Raw genomic sequence first — 18,275 nt, forward strand, 5'->3', positions numbered from 1 at the left:
AGCATCCAGCTTAGACAGTTCCTTACCCAGCGGCAAACCCAAGCTTTCTCATGAAGCAAGGTAGTCTAGATAGCTCTGTTTCTCTGAAGCGAGAAGTCGTGCATAATGTTGTGGTAGAGGAGGTTGTGGACAAGCAGGAGGACATGCCGATCTCCAGTCGAACCGAACCAGATGGAGCCGGTTCCACACCATCGGGCTCGAACCACTCGTTCTCGGACTCTGTTTCCTGTGAAACGGGTTCCAACAAGCCAAGCGCGGGTTCCCTCCAGTCAGGACTGAGCCAGGATGGGTCTGACCTGACGGAGGTTCCTGAGGCAGATGGAGAGGGGAAAGCAACTCTTGTGGAGAACAGAGTGGGGGAGGTTGCCAGGCCAAGCAGGTCTCCCAGAAAGAGCCCTAAGTTTGGCCCTCTGCAGAGAAGGCTTGGTGGGCAGGCGGCGTATGCCAGCTGGACTAACCTGGTTAGTGATGAGGATGGTTTAATCGACATGGAGATTTGGGATGACGATGATGATCACAGTGAGATTAGCTCAGAAGGTGAAAATACATGTCTGAAATCGGTAGAACCTACGTCAACTCAAGGGCTGCCAGATGCAGAATCATGTGATCAATCAGGGAGCACAAATCATGACTCGTTAGAGAAAAAGTCTATTTCATTGGAGTCAAGTCCAAAGAGTAGTGCAGCAGAAGATGTCAGAATGAGAAAGACTAGTCTTGAGCATAGAGAAGCCATGAGACTGGACAGACCAATCAAATGTCAAAGTTGGCTTGATATAGTCGACCTTGGGGTGACATTGGTCGACATGGGATCAGTAGATGATATACCAAACTTAGGCAACTCTCAAAACGGCAGCGAAGCGGAGAAACCAGTAGGTCTGGACACGTCGTGGAGTGCCACGGAGACGGTGGACAGCGGCATTTCAGAGAGTCTGGAAGGGAAGGACTCGCCAGGAGATGCCAACCAACTATTTGAAAGACTGTTGCAACCCACCCCTCATGCTGTGGAGAATGGACATGACCCAGGCGAGGAAAGGAGACCTTCTCTCTCCGACGACATTTTTCGTCAGTCCATAGAGAGTGCTGTGCACTCGTTTTTAGAAAGCGATCTCATCCAAGCCATAAGTTTAGCAATAGGAGACGAAGAAGGGGATAATTTAGATGCTTTTGATCAGGCCTCGGCCAACTCTAATGAACAGTATGGAGCATGTGCAGCGGAGGAAGGGACTTTTGATGAGGTTCGTACTGAATGCAAGACCATCACCACTTTTGATGGTCCTGGAGGTCAAGTACGCTCAGAAAAGGTCACGACCTTTGACACTGCCGGGGCTGGACCACCCCAGCCAAGCTGGTCCCAGGAACAGCTTCTCACAGAGTCAAGGCTGATGACAACATTTGGCAGCGAGGTTCATCTAGAGACTGTCGGGGGCCCAACACCAACACTAGAGCACAATGACCCAGCTCTCACAAGTATACCAACAGAGTCCAAAATAGAGACAACGTTTGGTGCAGATGGAGATTCTCCATCACAAGAGGAACAGTCAAGCCAGGATGTAGTAAATCAAAACACACATGATGATGTACCTTCAAACCCATCAACAGATGTCGAAACACCTGTTTCAGATATAAAAACTACAGTATCAGATGTCAACACACCAGTTTCAGATGTCAACTCACCAATGCCAAATGTCAACCCCCCAATCACTAAACAGCCCACAAAAAGTGAGGTATCAACTGTGGAAGCCATACCCATGTCAGGTGACCTGGGTTCAACCAATGGGGAGGCAGCCACTGCCAAAGAGAAGCTGGCGTCCCTGATGGCACTGAGGAAGATGAGGTAACGGTCACCATTTTGTGGCATTTTATCTTATGTTTTTTGTGTATGTAGAGATTTTATACTTACCAGATAAGTGCAGGTGGTTCTGATTGTTTGTTCATTGAGTAGGGTCTAGTGGCACATAGGTCACAACTTTCCATGCTGTTTACAGGGAGGGGTTGCTAGCCCTTCCCATTTAATCAGTGGGGCCGCGTGGCGCAGTGGCAGCATATTCGGCTCGAGACCAAGAGGTTGCGGGTTCGAATCCGACTGCAGTGTCACCGATCTTGTGCCCTTGGGAAAGGCACTTTACACGACTTTCCTCACTTAACTCAGGTGTAAATGAGTATCTAGCTGCGGCTAGTGGTCTTGGCGGGGCTTTGTGGCCGAGACAGGCCTTAGGGGCATGTTCGGGCATGACGCACCCGCCATGGCACACGGGGTAGGAGGAACCCCTTACATCCTTGGTCGGAAGTCCTCCTAGGAGACGGATACTCCGAAAAACAAAGCTGCATCTGCTGAAGCCGTCTCACATGTGTCATACAGTTCTGTCCCTGTGAGACTTAGTGCTCCAGTAGACGAGAGGGTGGAAAAGGAATTGCACACCCCTCCTTCACCATAAAAAGTCATGTGCAGGTCAGGCAAAACAGGTAATGCCTGTCTGCCTGCTCATCTGTCGAACCGACAGGAGAACCATTTAACATGCTCGAGGCACCTCCTCAAACACAGAATCCCCATTCTATGTCCCTTCCAAAGAACTGGTGCAGCCCCAACTGAGCTGCCCTTCCTAGGGTTGAACTGGGGTTTCTCAGTCACCAACTGTGAGGCTGCTTCCAGTTGAGCTACAGAGACATCCCTGGTTTCTATTGACCTCTGTGTTACTTCCTCCTTACAGCTTTAAGGCAGCCAAAGCAGAGTTGCTGAAGCAGCTGAGGTTCCCAGGCCAGGTGTACAGCAACCTTCCGTCTGTACAGCCGCTCGTGCCTTACTTCTACCCGGACATGACCGACGATGACGGGCTGCACCTCATCGTTTGTGTCCACGGGTTGGATGGTACGTGGGTTCTATTGTATTTGAATACTATATGCAATAAAGATATCTCTGAGACCATGTTAGAAATTCTTCTCTCCTAAAGTGCTATGTGCAAGTTAAGTGTTAAATGTTTTTGCCATTGTTAACCAAAGGTAACAGTGCAGACCTGAGGCTTGTACGGACGTACCTGGAGCTTGGCCTACCTGGGACAAGAATGGAGTTCCTAATGTCAGAGAGAAATCAGGTAAAGTCTCAATTATCTAATTAACAGGTCCATAAACCTCAACGCTAGATTGTTGTTTCTATGTTCCTACTTTCTATTTTTTATCTACTCTTTGTAGATGAATTTTTCAAAAAAATCCAGTTGGATTTGCGATCGAAAATCGTAATAGAATTGGACTTGGGACATCCCTGTCATATTAGAGTGAGGTGTAAAGTTAAGTCCAAAACTTGACGTATTTGCAGGTGGACACCTTTGCAGACTTTGATGTCATGACAGACCGACTAGTGTCAGAGATCCAGTACTACGTGGAGGTGCTGGGGATGACCCCTACCAAGGTCAGCTTCATCGGCCACTCCCTGGGCAACATCATCATCCGCTCCGTGCTGACCCGACCCGAGATGGTGCCATTCTTAGACAAGCTGCACACCCTGCTGTCCCTCTCTGGGCCTCACCTCGGCACCCTGTATAACAACAGTGCCCTCGTCAACACAGGCAAGGCTCTTTATAAACATTAAGAAGCAATATTCCTCACAGACGTCAGCCCTTTTGTGCTAATTTGTTGGTTTGTCTATGACTTTTGGTATGGATGTTAGGGATCCTCCTTTTGTTCCTTGTATGTTCAATGGTTTGTTGTATACACCATTTTCATGTTTGTGCAGACACTTGTTAGGAACCTCATAACTTTTGTTATCTATTGTTAGTACTTAAATCTTGACACTAGAATGACCAGATAGACATTGTCATCTGAATGCTTCAGTTTATCTCTCTGAGCAGCCTTTAAAATTGTCTATTTCAGTTGCAGCAAATGTTCTTTTGTTGTTATTTTTCTTCTCCTCATGTAAAATGTTATATGTATTACTTTTAGAGTAGATTACAAATGTGTGACTATCCTTGTGTGAAGTGTACTCTGCCCTAGGGCGGGTTCTACCTCCCCAAAGTTATCTTACTGTTCCCCATGTGTTGACTGACCTGTCTATCTATATCTCTACCTTATCCTCACTCCATGTCCCCTCCTATCATGCCAGAAGAGGCAGGTAGTCCTAGGTTAGGTGAGACAGAAGCAGCAGGAGAGCACGACACAGGCATGTTCTGTTCCCCTTGTGTGGATTGTTCTGCCCTCCCTTCTCTTCTTCGCCTGCTCAAATGTCTGCAGATTCTTCAAGAAACAAGTTGCGAGTGTCTCAGTGTATATTAGATAGTTTAGGGATTCTGGACAAAACAACTTTGGAGAAAGCTTTTCAATTAGCAATCAGGTCACTTCATCTTCTAGCCAGTGGATGGATGTAGTAGATTGGTCTTTGCAGGAAAAAGAAATTCACCATTGATCAGTTTGGCCATCAAATTTGGTGTAATGCTTTCCAGCTGTTGATGTAATTGTGAAAAAAAAAAACAGTCATCAGCTTCTCATTCCTACCAACCTTGTTAAAGAAGATATCTGCATACGTTGGGATGGTTGCCATATATCACCAGCATTTGTTACATACAGGATACATGATTACTTGAGCGAACACAGTTTGGGGGAGCTAACAGTTCAGTCAAGGAACCAGCTGTTTGCATGTGCAGGTTTGAAGCTGCCTACTACATGTACACTTAAGCATGCCACGTCTTCCCTGCAACTTGAGAAAGATTTCTTATTTACCGGTTCTGTTTGCTGTTCCTGAACGTTTCCAGATTGAGCTTGGTTTGCATATTGGTGCAGCCTTGTGTGCTGCCCTTAAACTTAAACTTAACCTCTCATCTCTATGGATTTATATTAAATAGGTTGTTTTTCTTTGATACAAACTTGGTTATCTAACGTTGCATGCAGCTAAACTTGTTCAGAGTAACAGATTCAATCTTGGTATCCCAGGGCTTACAATGGTGGAATCTGTTTCATCTCAGCAAGTTTGGGAAAGGCAGCTTAAAAACTGCATACCCCATGGGAATGTAGATGACTTCATGGGATGTTGAACTAGCCTTGCCCTGTTGAAACTGAGAGTGGTGCCAACATATGACAGCTTTGAAATACTTTTAGGTAACCTTTCTCCTAAGTTGAAATTCCAAAATCCTAGAACCTCATGTTTACTTGGATTATGCTCAACATTGAGGAAACCAATCAAATTGTACTACAGATACAGTACGTCGTACATTGTAAGTTGCTGTGACATTCTGCAAAGAAAAAGAACAAAAATTACCTAAAAATTTGTCAGGTTGTAGTATGATACTTAATCAATGTACTGGGCAAGGACAGCTCAATGTCTTATGTTATACCTGGGAGTGCTTAAGACATGGGACAACTGTGCTTACTGCTTTTTTCTTTGTTTGTTTTGTTGTTTCTATCAGGGATGTGGTTTATGCAGAAGTGGAAGAAGTCGGGGTCCCTTCTCCAGCTGGCGTTCAAGGACCACCCTGACCCCAGGCACACTTTCCTGTACAGACTTTCGCAAAAACCAGGTAGGGGATTTCACTTGGAATGTTGGTGATTATCTTACTTTCAATCCATATATCCTTGATCAGGGCTCGAAATACTAGGTGCATGTGAACCCAGGTGCACCCAAAATTGGAGCACCCAAATATTTTCTTATGTTTATGTACATTGTATGTTAAGATATCAAAGAATACTAGTATATTCTTGACATCGAAGTGTTAGAAAGATAATAGAAATGTCTGTCATGGTACTTGTTTAAGAATTTGATAGCTTGTAACTACGTTTTATTACTAGGTTATTACGTAAATTTAAGTGGTGCACCCAAAAACTTTTTGGTGCACCCAATTTTTTAAGCTGGGTGCACCAGTGCACCTCATCCCAAAAATGAATTTCAAGCCCTGTTGATATTTCGGGTAAAAAATTCTGGTAAGCTGTGAGGCTTTGTTGAAGAAAATCCATCTATGGTTTTCCCAAGGTCCTGGACATCCTCCCCCCAAGTTCTGCTTGTCTGCCCCCTAACAAAGACTCCAGGGCTTCTTCAGGGTCCTGCAGCAGAGGAGCTGGCCTGTATATGTATGGCCTTGAAACTGAAAAACGTCTGTTTTTCCCATCACAGGTCTAGCATTGTTCAAGAATGTGCTGCTGGTGGGATCCGTCCAGGACCGCTACGTGCCTTTCCACTCTGCCCGCATCGAAATGTGCAAAAGTGCTGTCAAGGACAAACAGTTTGGTATGTCAGATTTCCTTCTCACACAAGTCAAGTCATGTCAAAATTAATTGCACAACAATTGTACAGCAAAGCATTATATAAATCTACAAATGTACTGGCTAGTTACATCTCTGCAATCTATTGATAGATTCTAAGCTATACAATATTGACAGTAATGCTGAAAACGTACATTGTCTGTCATACATTATACTGGGTACTTGATATGGAAAATTCATCAAAGAATCAATTAGGGTCTACCACTTCTACTTGTAGCTGTTCCATGTGTTAATCAATCAAGCATGAGTTACTAGTAGTGGGTACCAGTACAGAAAATTTAGGTGTGGATCAGGTCCAGAGTATCTGGTCCAAGTCTGGACTTGAACCTGAACCTTTCGTTTAATTTTCTAGGTACAGACGAAAAGAGTTCTGTACCCTTTATATAGGGTCTTCTTCCTTTCAAGACATCTATGTCCTTGTTGAGACCTTCACATTAGCCAAAGAACACACCTGTACCACTCTCACCTGACAGTCTTGTGACCAGCCCTGCCAACCAGGTGTGACACTGAGACAAAACCGTCAACATTAGATAACACAAGCACCTGCTGTGTCTGACAGTGTTGACAGGCATGTCTCAAAGTCCACCGGGTTTATTTGGGTGGCAGTTGGTCAAAATTAACAGTGTAAATATTTGGTTTTTGCAGTATTTACTCCAACATGTATTCGGGGAGTCTGTGTGTACAGTATCTCCTCGCGACTGTGAATGCCATGATTATATAATCTATTTATCTATTTATTGGTTTGACTGTTCAGCATGCACAGTCAGGACTGTCCAACTAACATGTGACTATTACAAAGAGCTAGCTCTGCTAACAAAGACAAAGACAATACAAATGGAACAATTCTATCAGGGTATCTGGGGCAGGGATATTGTTCAATACTGTTGGTTGATATCAGGACATGTTCAGACAAAACAGATTTACAATAAGATTACTGCTTCAGTTAGACAATTGTGTGTGTTGACAGCCTAATTTAAACTTGACATATAGACAAATTGCCAGGCTGTTTTGTGACCATGGCAGTGAGACCTAATGTGACCAACACACGAGTCTGTGCATGTGAACTTATCGAGTGCAACACCTGACTTGTTTGTCCCACAGTTTTGTATGTACAGGTGATGCCATTGTTGTTCTAGTTTGGGGCTGTGTAGGCTGCAGTCTCACTCGTTGAATAGGGAATAATTGTGTACGTTGAACCAAAGTTTGTAAGAGTTTATATATAATAAGCAATCACCCCAAAGAACAGTCTACACAGTCACACCAACTAAGGGACTCAAAATCTATCATTGAAAGTTATCTGTGATAAGATAAGTATCAGTCTTGAGGTGTGAGGCCATGCACAGGATGCTATAGGTCATTGTTGTGGACTGTGCCTTTTCTGTCAACATCATCGCTATGTACTTAGCAAGGGGAGTTGCCCTTGAGCATACAGGGCATTTGATTGGCTGGCTGGCAGCCAGCTGTAGGTGTTGTTGTAACTGGCAGCATCTCTACTGCCGTTCCTACTGCATTTTTCAAATTCAAACTGTAAATCTTTCTAAGAGGAAAATTGGAAGGTGATGTTACATGAAATTGTTGCCAAACTACCCATGAGTTTTAAAATATTATGTGCACAATGAGGTAATTGGCTGTTACATATCAATTGGCACACTAGAACAAGTGTAATGTATGTGTTTATGTGAATGTTGCATGCCCAGACGAATCGTTTCGACTCATGCCATTGTTACTGTCTCAGGGGTTAGATCTCTGCCACTTTTGTAGATGACAATGCTAGTAGGCTCTTTGTTTGTGACATCTGCAGACCTAGAAAACTGGTACTTTGATGAAGATATGAAAGAGCGGATGTTTTTGACAGATGTTAGGTTTTTGAGACTGCTCACTTTCACGTCTAAGGCATCTCAGGTTGGCCTGAAGCCAGGGGCTCTGAAGTGCTGAGATCACATTTCTAAAGAGGCCTGGTAGGGCTGTTTGTGGAAATGAAAAAATGAAAGCAAAATTATTTTATGTTTTTAGCGTTTCGTCTAACCTTATGGCAAACTTTCCCCCCACAAACTGCCTGGTCATGTGCCAGATGGAAGTGTGCCCCTGACATGATAGATCCATATGTTAACTGATGTTTGTTGATCTAATGTGGAAGAATATGGCCAAACTGTTGCTGAAGAATATGGCCAACTGTTATGTATTTCTATAACTACCAACCTTTAGATAACTGCGAATTGTTGATGTACAGAATGACTACATATGCATGGTATATTTTTGCTTGCGTGTACAACTTGCTGTTGTATATGTATAAAAGTCAGTCAATACATGCTTGCATGTTAAACTTCACACTCAATGTTTGCATGTTTAATTTGACAGTAAATGCTTCCATGTTAACTTGACCTAATGTACATTCACAGGAGCTGTTTACACTGAGATGATCAACAACATTCTCCAACCTGTCGTCAACAACCCAGACGTCAACCTGGTCCGCTATGATGTCATCCACTCACTTCCCAACACTGCCAACTCCCTGATTGGCCGAGCAGCCCACATCGCCGTCCTGGACTCCGAGATCTTTATCGAGAAATTCATGTTGGTGACAGGTCTGCAGTACTTCAAGTGAGGACCGAACCATGGCACTGTGAGGAAAACTCTACACCATTGTGGTGCAACCATGCTGCAAAGTAGTAATTGTCAGTGAAAGTGCTCAAAAGTTCCTGACTGTGATGAATGTTTACTAATGTGTTGATATTATGAATGACAGATGTGAAAATTGTCCATTCAAGAATCTGATGATTTTGTCGAGAGCTGCTTCCATCTGTAAGTTGGAGGATGAAGTGAAAAGTGGAAAAACATGACGTTGTATAGGATGTGTGTAAGCCATTGGAAACTGAGACGGTATTTCTTTTGTCTTAAGTTGTTATGTAAGACAGGCTGTGGGTCAAAACTTCTGTTGAGGCTAAATCAGGGGGCTGACAGTGTTTTGTGGTAAACATACTAGTAATCCAAATAAGTAGTTGTTGTGCCAGGATCACAACATGTTCAACAATACAAAAGTAGAACAGCAATACTGGTTTTTATGTTTATGTGATATATTATTATTTAAATCCTAACTTTTACACATCAATGTTGTGATAGAACAGTGTTTATTTAGGTCTAAGTGAAGGACTTTTCTACATGTGATAACATAGAATCACTTTTAACTTATAAAGTAATTAATCAAGGTATCAGAAATTTGAAATAGATGTTAAGATAGGTATCAGTATCAGGAGACATCTGTGTCATTGTAGGTCACAAAGTCCCAACAACTATTGTTGGTGCCATCAACACTTTCTGTGCCATTGTAAGTAGATCAAGTGGAAGTTAGGTAGGTAAGATCAAAAAGATAATTCAAGCGCAACATTTTTATCCATAGTTAGATAGGTTTTTGTCAAATTGTAAGTTACTATTACTTTAACTTATGTAAATTGTGCCTTCAAATTCAAAACTTAATTTCAGGGTTCTTGTTGATTAATTGTGATGTAATATCTTTGCTGTGATGTGTTTATTTTATGATGGTAATTGTTTTGCTCCACATGTCAGAACAATAAGACAAATATAGAACAAATCATGATATCCCAGTAACTAGTTAGACAAAGCAATACACAGACTTTCATTACTTTGGAATCAGTGAAATCAGGACATATTTACTAGTACTGTATCTTGGTATTGATCATGACCATGCATCTGTCCTAGTTAGTATTAGCCTGGGTACCATCCGGAAAGTAGTTCACTCCAGCGTTTATTATACACTTACTTATTGACTTATAGACTTGCATCTAGTGGGAACTTCCAGCTGTCACCTGATACTGTTTATTACAGTCCAAGCGTCTCCACATGGGGCCGTGCATTTGTCCTTGAGTTTACTCCTCTAACCAAGGTTGTCGTCGTGGCTCATCAGAAAAGGCTCTAAAGTGGTACATTAAAAGACAAGAAATTTGTGCCAAATAAGTCCCACTAGACAGTCCACATACAGATGGAACCTTGTAGATGATGATGGATATGAATGAATATGTATAAGAAATTGAAGGGAAGATCAGACAACCTTCCAAAGAAGACTTTATTGTGTTGGGAGATGTGGTAAACCTTGACAGTGCTTTAAGCTGAGCGAATTAAAAGCTTTGTAACTACTACATGTATTGTTTATCACGATGTTTGTAATGCTTGAAGCCTTGAACTGAATCACGAAAATAGTGCAAGCCACTGCTTTCTACGTAAACACGACCTACTTTCCTGTCTGCTGCATTTTCATTGATACTGATTATTTTGTACTCGCTGCAGACAAGTACAATGGCAGTCATGTTGTCTAAGACGACACAGGTGATGTTACAGTTTGTTTTTTGTTGTAGGAAAATGATGTGGAAAGTTAAAGTGATAGAGGATTATGTGGAGCAATAATTAACAAACTTTTTATAATTGTTTGTGAAGATACTGATATCACATTTACAAATGTATATGCTGCTTGTGCTGCCAGCCACATCAGAGATTTTGCATCGGATTTTGATCCTAACATTTTATATATTACTCTACTTTTTGTATGAAAGCAATAGGTTTCATTGCTAACTTACAGTATTGGTGATTTGCATGAGTCTCAAGAGTGCATCTTTTATTATTGAGTTAATGTGTTTCATAAAGGGATTGTTGCAGTAGTACTAAATGTCATGGAGTATATTTGTATGTAAGTTTATGGCTTCTAACAGGATTGGACCTGTGAGATTGATGATGAAAGAATGCTATTTAATGTAATGTCAGACTGAAAAGTACCAGTCATGTTCAGGAGCTTCAGGTGTTTAAGTCAGTAATTAATGTTCAGCTTAGGTCATGCTAATACTTGTTTCACAGATATAATATCTGCAAATGTACTTTAGATTAGAGGGGGGATTTTTCCCTTTGAAGGAGACAGGTACCAAGACGATATGCAGCAATTGGCAAATATGGATAAATACATCAGATTCTGTAAGTCCTTTTTACGATTCTTTGAAAATGGAGTTATTCCTGTGTTTTTTTCCTCAAGTGTGCCTGGGACACTGAGGGACAATGCACATGTACTACATCTTCTGACAGAATATCTTATTTAGTTAACATGTAATTCAAAAGAAGATAATATTGGTCCATCACCCCTAGAAGCTAGCTATGATCCCCACTTCCTGCGAAGTTGGCATAAGTTGAACATGATTGGTACTCGTGGCTTGCATGTGTTCAACATGATTTTAGGTACACAATATTTGACTTTTTCTTATGCAAATGTACATGTTGTCAGAAATTAAAAGAAACTATGTCACGTGAAAGATTGTATGCTGTCACATTTGTTGCACTCGTAATTAACTGGGAACTGATCTAATTTAGGCCGCCACATGCACAAGCTCCTAATCAATGTAGCTTGACCTGAGCATAAATTGACACAAGAGTAGAGTTCTGGTTCAAAAGATATGACATAAAAGTTGAAAAAGAAAGTAGAGAGGGAAGAGTATTGAATTTGAGAACACCATGGCCAGTATACGATATTCTTCGAAGAGGGGATGTCCTGTGTATACAACTGGGGGACAAAGAGGCCTTACTTTACAGGGTTCTTGTTCCTGAAATGAACAAATGTCATACAACAAGCAGTTCCTTCTTCAGGGTCACACATATTGCTGATAACTGGTCTGACTTGACAGGTAAGATAACCTACACGTCTGTATATCATGTGTTCTGACCAGGCACCTCTAAACATGTGACCACCTGTACAGAGCAGGCGTTCCTCCTTCTCTGTGAGGTCAGACTAAAACCATCTGGCAACTTGCCAGGTTGTTGACCCCATGGTGATTGTATAACACTGCAGGTCAACTGAGGACATTGTATGGTGTGTGGCTTTAGTAAGAACTTTCTAAAGAAAAAAATTAAAGGAAAAGGCTTCCACCTGTGCAATGTTGCAATTCTAAATTTATGTGGAAAAAAATCATGTTTCTTTTCCTCTCTGTAATAAGTGGTTAATTGGGATGCCCATAGTTGAGTCTAATGGCAACATTGAATAATTTTTAGATCTGGAAACTTTACACTTCATTTCTTCTCCCTATAAGGCCATCAAAGTCAGACTTTGTATTACCACTGCCCTGTAGGGCATATGGGGATGAGGTCATTGACCTAATAGTATTACATGTACCACCATATATTTCAGTTGCATAACACAGAGCGAACCAGTACAGCTGTTGGTAGGACTTTGGTAGGGTCTTTTTTACATTCCTAGCAGAATTTGAGGGGTCCTAATCAAGTGATGTTAATGATCTTGCAATTTAATCTCTGCTTGTGTAGGTCTTCCTCATGGTGCAGCCAGTTCCCTTGTCGGCCTGTGATAGAACATCATCATCAGTCACTGGGTTCTGTGATAGAACAAGGAGGTTGAAAAAGGAATTTTCAGCTTCAACCTCCTTGGATAGAACTAGAGCTGGCCTGTGCGCTTTGGCCCATGTGTCCATGGTAGCTTGACCCTTGCTCGTAATAAAATGGACACATCATTAGGTTGACAGGTCATCAACTGATAATAATAAGGTTAACAGGTCATCAGTCTGTCCTCTGCACTGACTGATAAGAGAGTTTCAATAGAGCCCAAGGCAGCTAAAGTTGCTGACTGGAAATGTGGTGTTCCATGAAGAAAATTGGGTAAAGGGGCAGAATAGTGAGTGAGTGATGCAAACCCTGTCAGGGATTTAGTCATTTCTATTCTTCCGCCATATACATGCAGATGCAAACAAGACCTTCTATGCTGCATTTTTCTCTTGGATGCCTTTCAAATTAACTGGGATTTCACCCAATCATCCCAAGTTTTTCTCAGCTGTACACAAACTCTTACGACATTAAACCATTCACTACACATTACTAGTACTTTCTTTCACACATCAAGACAAAACAGCCAAATATATACAAGATTGCACATCTTTTAATAGATGCTGCCTTTTTACTCTCTGCTGAGAGTATTGCTCTGTACACAGGACAAATAAATACAACATTTGTGAACTAAACTCCAACAAAAACTTTTCGCATGTCTCCGGAATGACAGACATTCAGTATCTTTCTGCCAGTATGGCACGTCACACAACATGAGCACATATTAGCCAATCATTGGCCACTATTTCCTGCAACGATTACTCCCAGAAAGGGCTGTGATTTAAGATTGTTGAATCAAAAGTGTGTGCATCAATTACTGGCCAGATTGGTTCCTAGAACAATCAAGACCCATCAACGGTCTAAACAACTTTGTTTTCATAGCAACATTTCATTACATTTGAGAACTCACAAACTTCTCAGGCGTACAGGGCTCGCAACCCTTTCTGCACATTCAGGAATGTGTAATCATAGCTACGAAAGCTTCCAACTAGTTCATAACTATCATACATGACCGTGTGTGCCTAAGGAACACTTCCTTTTTCTTTTTTTTCATAGAAAAATATCATGAATTCTTGTTTAAATGACTGTAAATATAGTACAACAAGTGGTCAATGCAGTTTTCTCAGTTTGTTGGAAACTAGAGCCTTTGGCACACACGTCTGAAATGTGACTTTGTTGTCTGCACAAATTGTACTAATGTACCTGAAACCATACATTCAACACAGGCATTTTACTACAGAACTGATATTATCTGCCTTGAACATTTCACTGCTCTATAATTCTATAGAATATATTTTGGTGACTGAAACCACCAGAAAAGAAGCCACCCAATATCAGCATGTAAGGAATGATACATAAACATATGTACAAATGGACATTTGTTATCTGGTATTTCGTATCAAACATTGCCAACATTGTCAAGAGGTATCAAAAGCTATTGAAACTTGTCATCCAAAGCAATTTTTTGGTGTGAAAAATATTGGGTTCAACAATCCCTTGGAGGTATTCAAAGCAACATGAAGTTGGTATGTTGCCATTGTTACAACAAGTAAAAATGTTTAAGAAAAACTTTTGTGCAATCATTTGGAAAATATCTTCAGCCTTTTCTCTTAACAAATACTCCTTAACTTATATCTATACTGTTCATGGATGCAAACATCCATACAAGTCCTTTGTCTGTACAAGGGATCACAGGCCCTGAGGCATAGACTGGGAGGGGGACACAATGACACCAACAGGCATCAGTCCTTGGTTAGCTGTCGCCATGGAGTTGAGCTTGTTGACTTCAATCTGCCAGTTGGGGACTTTCTTGGTGCTCATGTGGCGCCGAGCATGCTTGGTCAGGTGGTCGCTCCTCATGAAGCGCCGGTTGCACATTGGACACTCAAACTTCTTCTCCCCTGTGTGTGTTCTGCGGTGGCGCGACAGCTCGTCCGAACGGGCAAACCTCTTGTCACAGCCATCCCAAGTGCACTTAAATGGTTTTTCACCTGAAGAACACAAAAAACACAATAAACTTAATCATTCTGTTGTAGTTAATTAGTAAACAACTCCTCTTTAAATGCTTAATCCCAACATTTTCATTGTCTTTACAATCATGTTATGAATAACCAGGTAACAACAATGCATCTTTACAGTGAGCCAGGTGTATCATTCTTAATCTTATTACAGGATACTGATTAACTTAATTGGAATAACAAAGGTTGAAGATCCCTGAGGACTGGGTCATCCCTTACACAACAGTCTCCCATGGGAAACATAATCAAACACTCTTATCTTCTAAAACAACTACTTCAAGCCTTCAACAAACATACAAACCTGTATGTGTTCTGAGGTGTGCCTTGAGATGTGAGCTTTTGAAGTACGTCTTGCCACAGCTGTCGTACGGGCACACGTGGTTTCTTCTCCTGGAGAAGTCAGGCAGGTTGTTGGGCATGGTCTGTCCGTCCTGAATAGAGGTGGGCGCTGGTGCGAGTGGTGATAGCCTTGTTCCTCCAACTGTCGAAATGGGGACTGGTGATGGTGGCTTCTGTTGGTTTGAGTTCATGACTACAACAACTGCGTTGGATGGGAACATCCCGGCCACAGCTGGTGGAGTGGGCGTGTGGGGAGGTGTGAGATGCTGGCCGACACTCTGATGGGTGGAGCTGACCGTTGCTGTTGTTGTGACCATAGGAGCAATGTTCGGTTGCCGGCCTGAGCTTGGGACAGGGAGTTTTGGAGACGGTGATGTGCTGGGGCTGGGCGTTACCATGGGTGTCGGCGTGGGTCCAGCGACCATCAGGCCATTGGGTCCCGAGACAAAGTTCTGTGGGTTGAACACAATGGTGGGCAGGGGGATCTGCACGTGTGCGGTCAGAGGCATGCCTGCGATGGTCTGCACCTGTCCCTGGGGAGTGACGACCTGATAGGAACGGCTGGCCATCATGGGGTATCCATGGGACTGCATCTGTGGTGCTGCGGTAACGCTGGAGATGGATGGGCCAGGCTGGGGATGGCTGGTGTAGGTCATGGCGGGCAACGATGACATACTCGTCACCATGGTGTGGGCGGTGCTGACCGTTGTCACGGCAACCAGGCTACATGTGGAGCTGACAGGTGTGGTGGTGAACATGACCGGGGACGACCTGTGGGTCGCCTGAGGTGGGTTACCAGATGTCTGGGTACTTGTGGACTTCATCTGCTCAAGGCTGTCCTCAGGCAAGGGCGTATGGGGTGGAGTCGTCACACCCTGTAGCAACAGAAAACAAAACTTCTTAACTTGGTACATTTTGTTTGAAGACCTTTCAAAACAGACAAAAGAAAGAAGCTAGTGATACTTGATCTACGACAGTCAAATTTGTGAACAATGTTACTTACCAAAGGTGTGTTGTCTGCAGTGACCACTGTTGAAGCCTGGCTCTGAGTAGGACTGATGCGACCACTGCTGTTCACAGCCTCTGGCACACTTGCAATAGAGCCCTCACTTGAACTTGCTGACAGGTTCTATAGTGAACAAAAGATAAGGAGAAAGGGTTTAATCTTCATCACCACATGGAATTCTAGATATTGTTATATCCACATATAAACATAAAGGTCACATTTCAGAACTGGGATCCTTTATAACATTCATACAAGTCTTGCCTTGTCTACAATTATAGCTCAAACCACCCACAATACATACCAAACTTCTAATAAAAGAAGAAAAAAAATCCAGCAACCAACTTTTGCATAACTTCTTCTAAATGCAGCACATTAATCATTTGATGATTACGTTTAAGAACTAATACAAGATTTAGTAAAGTAAAGAGCTAATAATATTATAATAATAGCCTCAATCATCTGCATTACGAAACATGCCTTAAGGCAAGAAGTGACCTGACTTACCCTCCGACGCTGTGGGGACCACTTGCTCATGGACAAAAGCGTCTGCACTGCATCGAAATCTCCTTTCTCCAGTGTACAGGGTGCACTGTCCAGACTACAGTCTGAGGTGCAATCAACATCCATCTCTAGCTTCATGGTAGAGGTGCTTACCTCTTCTTCCTGCAGCAGAAAATAAAAAGAATCATAAGTACACAAATCAACTGTAATGACACTTATATAACAATGAAATACCCAAAAAAAAAAAACATTCAATAGAAATCATTTCACCACAAAGAAATTGTAATTATCCAACGAAAAACTTGGACAAGCTTTGTCAAATATCTCAAAGAAGGGCCAAGGGGCTTTTCTACTTTGTTTCAAAGGCAGCTTAAAGTAACTTTCTACCAAGCCTTTTTTCTCATTACATTTTGCAAGGAGTTTGAAGTGGAAAATACGGGATCCTACAAAAAGTAATCAAATCAATAATTCTGAATAAAAAAAGTAAAGTGGGTGTGGCTAAGCCATGCAACCTTGATAAAGAACCTTAAAAATACACAGAAAAGAAAATAAAGTCACCTTGCAGGTAGCATCATAATTGTGTGTTAGTAGAAAGAAAAGAAAAGAGTAAAAAAAAAAGAAGAAGCAAAAATGCACAATAAAGCATCAAAAGCGAAATCCCTCCCAACCTTCCATCATCCACTGCAGTACAGTGGTTACTGCGCGATTTCATCATCCAGCATTTGTATACACAGACAGCAGACAGGGCTATTTGAGCTCCCCTGTTCACGTGCTTGGCACATGATCACCCACTACCAGTATTGGACACCTCTCACCCCCTTGCCTTTAGAAAATTGGACTGTTCCAGAAAACACCCCTCCGTGACCACAGAAATATCTACCAAGTTGGTGATACAGATATCTGCTTGGTATCACTAGTATCAGATCATGTAAATTTTGTTATTCCAAAAAACAAAATGTTTGTTGACAGAGCAAAATAATTCTGTAGACTTTAAATTTTTCATTCTCTTACACCCCGAATACCAAAAAAATTTTGTACCATTTATACGCTCCATGTCAGTCAGTTGGCATAATCACCAAGCTTCAGATGTATGATGTAATACCACACATCCTGCCCTCCCTGTCTACGCCTACAGTTGGTATCACCCAGACCATGTGAAGGCTGCATGATCAGTGCATGGCCTATGCATGAACAGGACCACTCCCACAACCAGCCCACATGACACATGCATTGTCAACACAGGCACATGTCTGCACTTTGCCCTTATGCAACCCTCCATAAAACCGCCTTTAGTCCAAAATGACCACCCAATTCGTATTGGATATAATTTTAAGGACATGGGGCTCACCTTTTCTGTATTACAATAAAATAAAAATTCCAGTTTTTCAATGATAGGTTTACCACAAAAAGCTGTAGCATAGATTAGTAGAGATTTATACTTTTTTAGAACCATCTACTTTTAGTATCATTGATTTTCCTCTCAACAGTTTGTGCGAAGATCATTGAAGGTGATGAAAGTTTCTGTTACAGATAGATATGATATGAGAAATATCAACCGTCTGTTTGCCTTGAACCAAGAACGTGGCATTGTGTTCTATTCCATAGATAGTAATTTTCTAGATGATGCAATACCGCCTCCATTTATATTCCGAGACAAATAGTAATGGCAGGCTCAACAGAAATTTCAAAGATTCCAACCCCTAACAGGGGAAACACCCTACTGCTAACTGTCATTGGTCCCCATCTCTTGTTTCACGGGTCAGACTGGACTGAAGTATTACTGACAG

At 42.0% G+C, this 18,275-nt stretch overlaps 2 protein-coding genes across 2 annotated transcripts in view; one reads left to right on the forward strand and one right to left on the reverse strand.

Annotated features, from left to right (window-relative positions):
• Positions 1–11,549, forward strand: part of LOC118409089 (protein FAM135A-like) — a 34,076-nt gene extending 22,527 nt beyond the window's left edge. Inside the window, exons 10-16 of the mRNA XM_035809954.1 lie at positions 15–1,834; positions 2,709–2,866; positions 2,998–3,089; positions 3,311–3,560; positions 5,391–5,501; positions 6,092–6,205; positions 8,640–11,549. Of these exons, the coding sequence (XP_035665847.1) occupies positions 15–1,834; positions 2,709–2,866; positions 2,998–3,089; positions 3,311–3,560; positions 5,391–5,501; positions 6,092–6,205; positions 8,640–8,845 (2,751 nt within the window). The 3' untranslated portion in view covers positions 8,846–11,549. The remainder of the gene's footprint in view (positions 1–14; positions 1,835–2,708; positions 2,867–2,997; positions 3,090–3,310; positions 3,561–5,390; positions 5,502–6,091; positions 6,206–8,639) is intronic.
• Positions 11,550–13,157: 1,608 nt separating this feature from the next.
• LOC118410115 (Krueppel-like factor 10) overlaps positions 13,158–18,275 on the reverse strand; it is a gene marked incomplete in the record, with an annotated part of 8,674 nt that continues 3,556 nt past the window's right edge. The window contains 4 exon segments of the mRNA XM_035811627.1: positions 13,158–14,615; positions 14,944–15,856; positions 15,985–16,110; positions 16,492–16,650. Coding sequence (XP_035667520.1) covers positions 14,314–14,615; positions 14,944–15,856; positions 15,985–16,110; positions 16,492–16,650 — 1,500 coding nt within the window.

The sequence above is a fragment of the Branchiostoma floridae genome, chromosome 2 (genome assembly GCF_000003815.2).
Source record: "Branchiostoma floridae strain S238N-H82 chromosome 2, Bfl_VNyyK, whole genome shotgun sequence".
Taxonomy (NCBI): domain Eukaryota; kingdom Metazoa; phylum Chordata; class Leptocardii; order Amphioxiformes; family Branchiostomatidae; genus Branchiostoma; species Branchiostoma floridae.